The following is a 2,083-nucleotide window of genomic DNA, read 5'->3' on the forward strand; positions in this document are numbered from 1 at the left end:
TATATATAGTATATACATATATTTTTAGTCATTTGACTTTTAGTGCAAAAGATTATTTTAGAAATGGTCACTTTGAACTTGTTAACTGTATTATAGTGACTTTTTCATTTGTGTCAGATCTGAGGTTTGATACAGAAATTAAATTAATATCTTTCATGTCAACGTTAAAAGCATCTGAAGATTATAAATTAAAACTTTAAAACACACTCACTGTGTTCTGAGCGACTCTGCTGCTGCATCAACTTTATCTCAACAAAGTCACAAATATTTTTTATTTGCTAAACTTGATTAACTGGTGGCCTTCATGAATTAGGCTGAAGGCAAAGACAGACAGCTGCAAATTTCAATCTAATGACTGAGTTTCATCCAAATCATTAAAATTAAATGGTTCAGGAAGTATTTTGCTAAGCAGACAAACAAACATTATGGTCATGTTTGCCAAGGGGCTGGAGGCAATTAAAGAAAATATAATGTGATAATATGACTTTTTCCTGCTGCCTTATTTAATAAAAACATTAAAACTACATGGTTAAATAAAGGTTAATAAATTAAAAAATAATTTACGTACAAACAATGCAAACATACTGAGCCCACGAGGGGACATGGGGGATTTTTTTCTTTTTGCGTTCCCACACAAAAGTATTTTATCACAGTTGTGCTGCTGGTTTATTAACAAACTCACATGTTCACAATTAGCGAGTTAACCTACTGCTTTAATTCAGCTTCAGAATGAATATATCACACAGCCACACATGGAAGTATGTCATATGTTGATATTTTAACACAGTGCAGACACGCAACATCAATCATTATCATTAAAACTAACATTATAAATTTTACCCAGTGAATTTAGTGAATTTAGAGATGTGTTTCACTTTTTCTGATTTAGTGATAGGTCTACTCATAATAAACACAGAGCATCATGCAGCCTTCATTAAATAAATAAATAAATAAATAAATAAATAAATAAATAAATAAATAAATAAACATTTGTCACCATAAGTCAGATTACAGGTGTAGGTTCTGTATATAAAGAAAACCATCACTTCTTTGTCATTACTCTTCTTCAGTGATAGAGCTTGGTGATGTTTCAAACTGTTAAACACTGCCACCAACTGTACAGGAGGATTTATTACACCCCTAAAGGTTGTTTCACTGTGGAAGGGGTGTGTGCAGCAGGGTGGCCAAAGATTTGTCTGTGGTGGCCATGGCCACCCCTGGCCACCACCTGGCTCCGCCCCTGCTCCTAATACTTTGTATTTAGGATTATTTTGTGGTCTGAGCTAGTAGTTAACTCCAAATACACATCACATTTCTGTCATAATATTTGTTAACACACTGTGAGAGTAAAGTTTCTGAATATCAGTTTGAGATGAGTATTTTTTCAGAGCAGTCTTTAGGAGCAGTTGCTGCTCCGGGGGGACGGTGCTCACCCCAGGCAGCAGGTGTCTGCGAGGTAAATGTGTCCTCCTGTTGTTGTTGCGGCTCTCGCTCTGGCCTCTCATGCTGTCAAAGTAGGGATGCTGCAGCAGCTGCTCACAGCTCAGCCGCTCGGCCGGGTCCATCCTCAGACAGCTCTGCAGGACGAGCAGAAACACACCATCACACAGGAGCATCACAGCAAACACAGCTACAGTCAAACAACGCCAGCTTCACTCTCATTTCATCAGAAAGGTCAAATAACAAAACACTTGGTTTTTAAAGGAGCTTTATTTTCTTTACTGATGAAACAGATGAGTTACAGTAAAAACAGATGGGTTACAGTAAAAACAGATGAGTTCCAGTAAAAACAGATGAGTTAGAGCAGGGGTGCCCAAACATTTTCCCCGAGAGGGCCAAAATGAAAATCTATCCACGGCTGCGGGCCGAATGCAGTTATTTAAATACATGAAATACAAATACTTTTCAAAAATAAAGTCCTTTATTTTTAACGATTAAGCAATGCAATGGCCCTCTTTTGTTTTAGTCTGTGCACTTGGAGAAAGTCTGCCATACTCTCAAGTAGCAAAGGCTCATGGGACATTTCATAAATTGATAAAAAATGAGTTTTTGTGGCCTTATAAAGTGTGCAAATCTACATGTG

The 2,083-nt window shown here is 37.0% G+C and overlaps 1 protein-coding gene across 1 annotated transcript in view; it reads right to left on the bottom strand.

The window, feature by feature from the left end:
• Positions 1–2,083, bottom strand: part of cdkl1 (cyclin dependent kinase like 1 (CDC2 related kinase)) — a gene marked incomplete at its 5' end in the record, with an annotated part of 23,627 nt that overhangs the window by 2,774 nt on the left and 18,770 nt on the right. The window contains 1 exon segment of the mRNA XM_014023570.1: positions 1,434–1,577. Within this exon segment, the coding sequence (XP_013879024.1) occupies positions 1,434–1,577 (144 nt within the window).

This window comes from Austrofundulus limnaeus, unplaced genomic scaffold (genome assembly GCF_001266775.1).
Source record: "Austrofundulus limnaeus strain Quisiro unplaced genomic scaffold, Austrofundulus_limnaeus-1.0 Scaffold377, whole genome shotgun sequence".
NCBI lineage: Eukaryota > Metazoa > Chordata > Actinopteri > Cyprinodontiformes > Rivulidae > Austrofundulus > Austrofundulus limnaeus.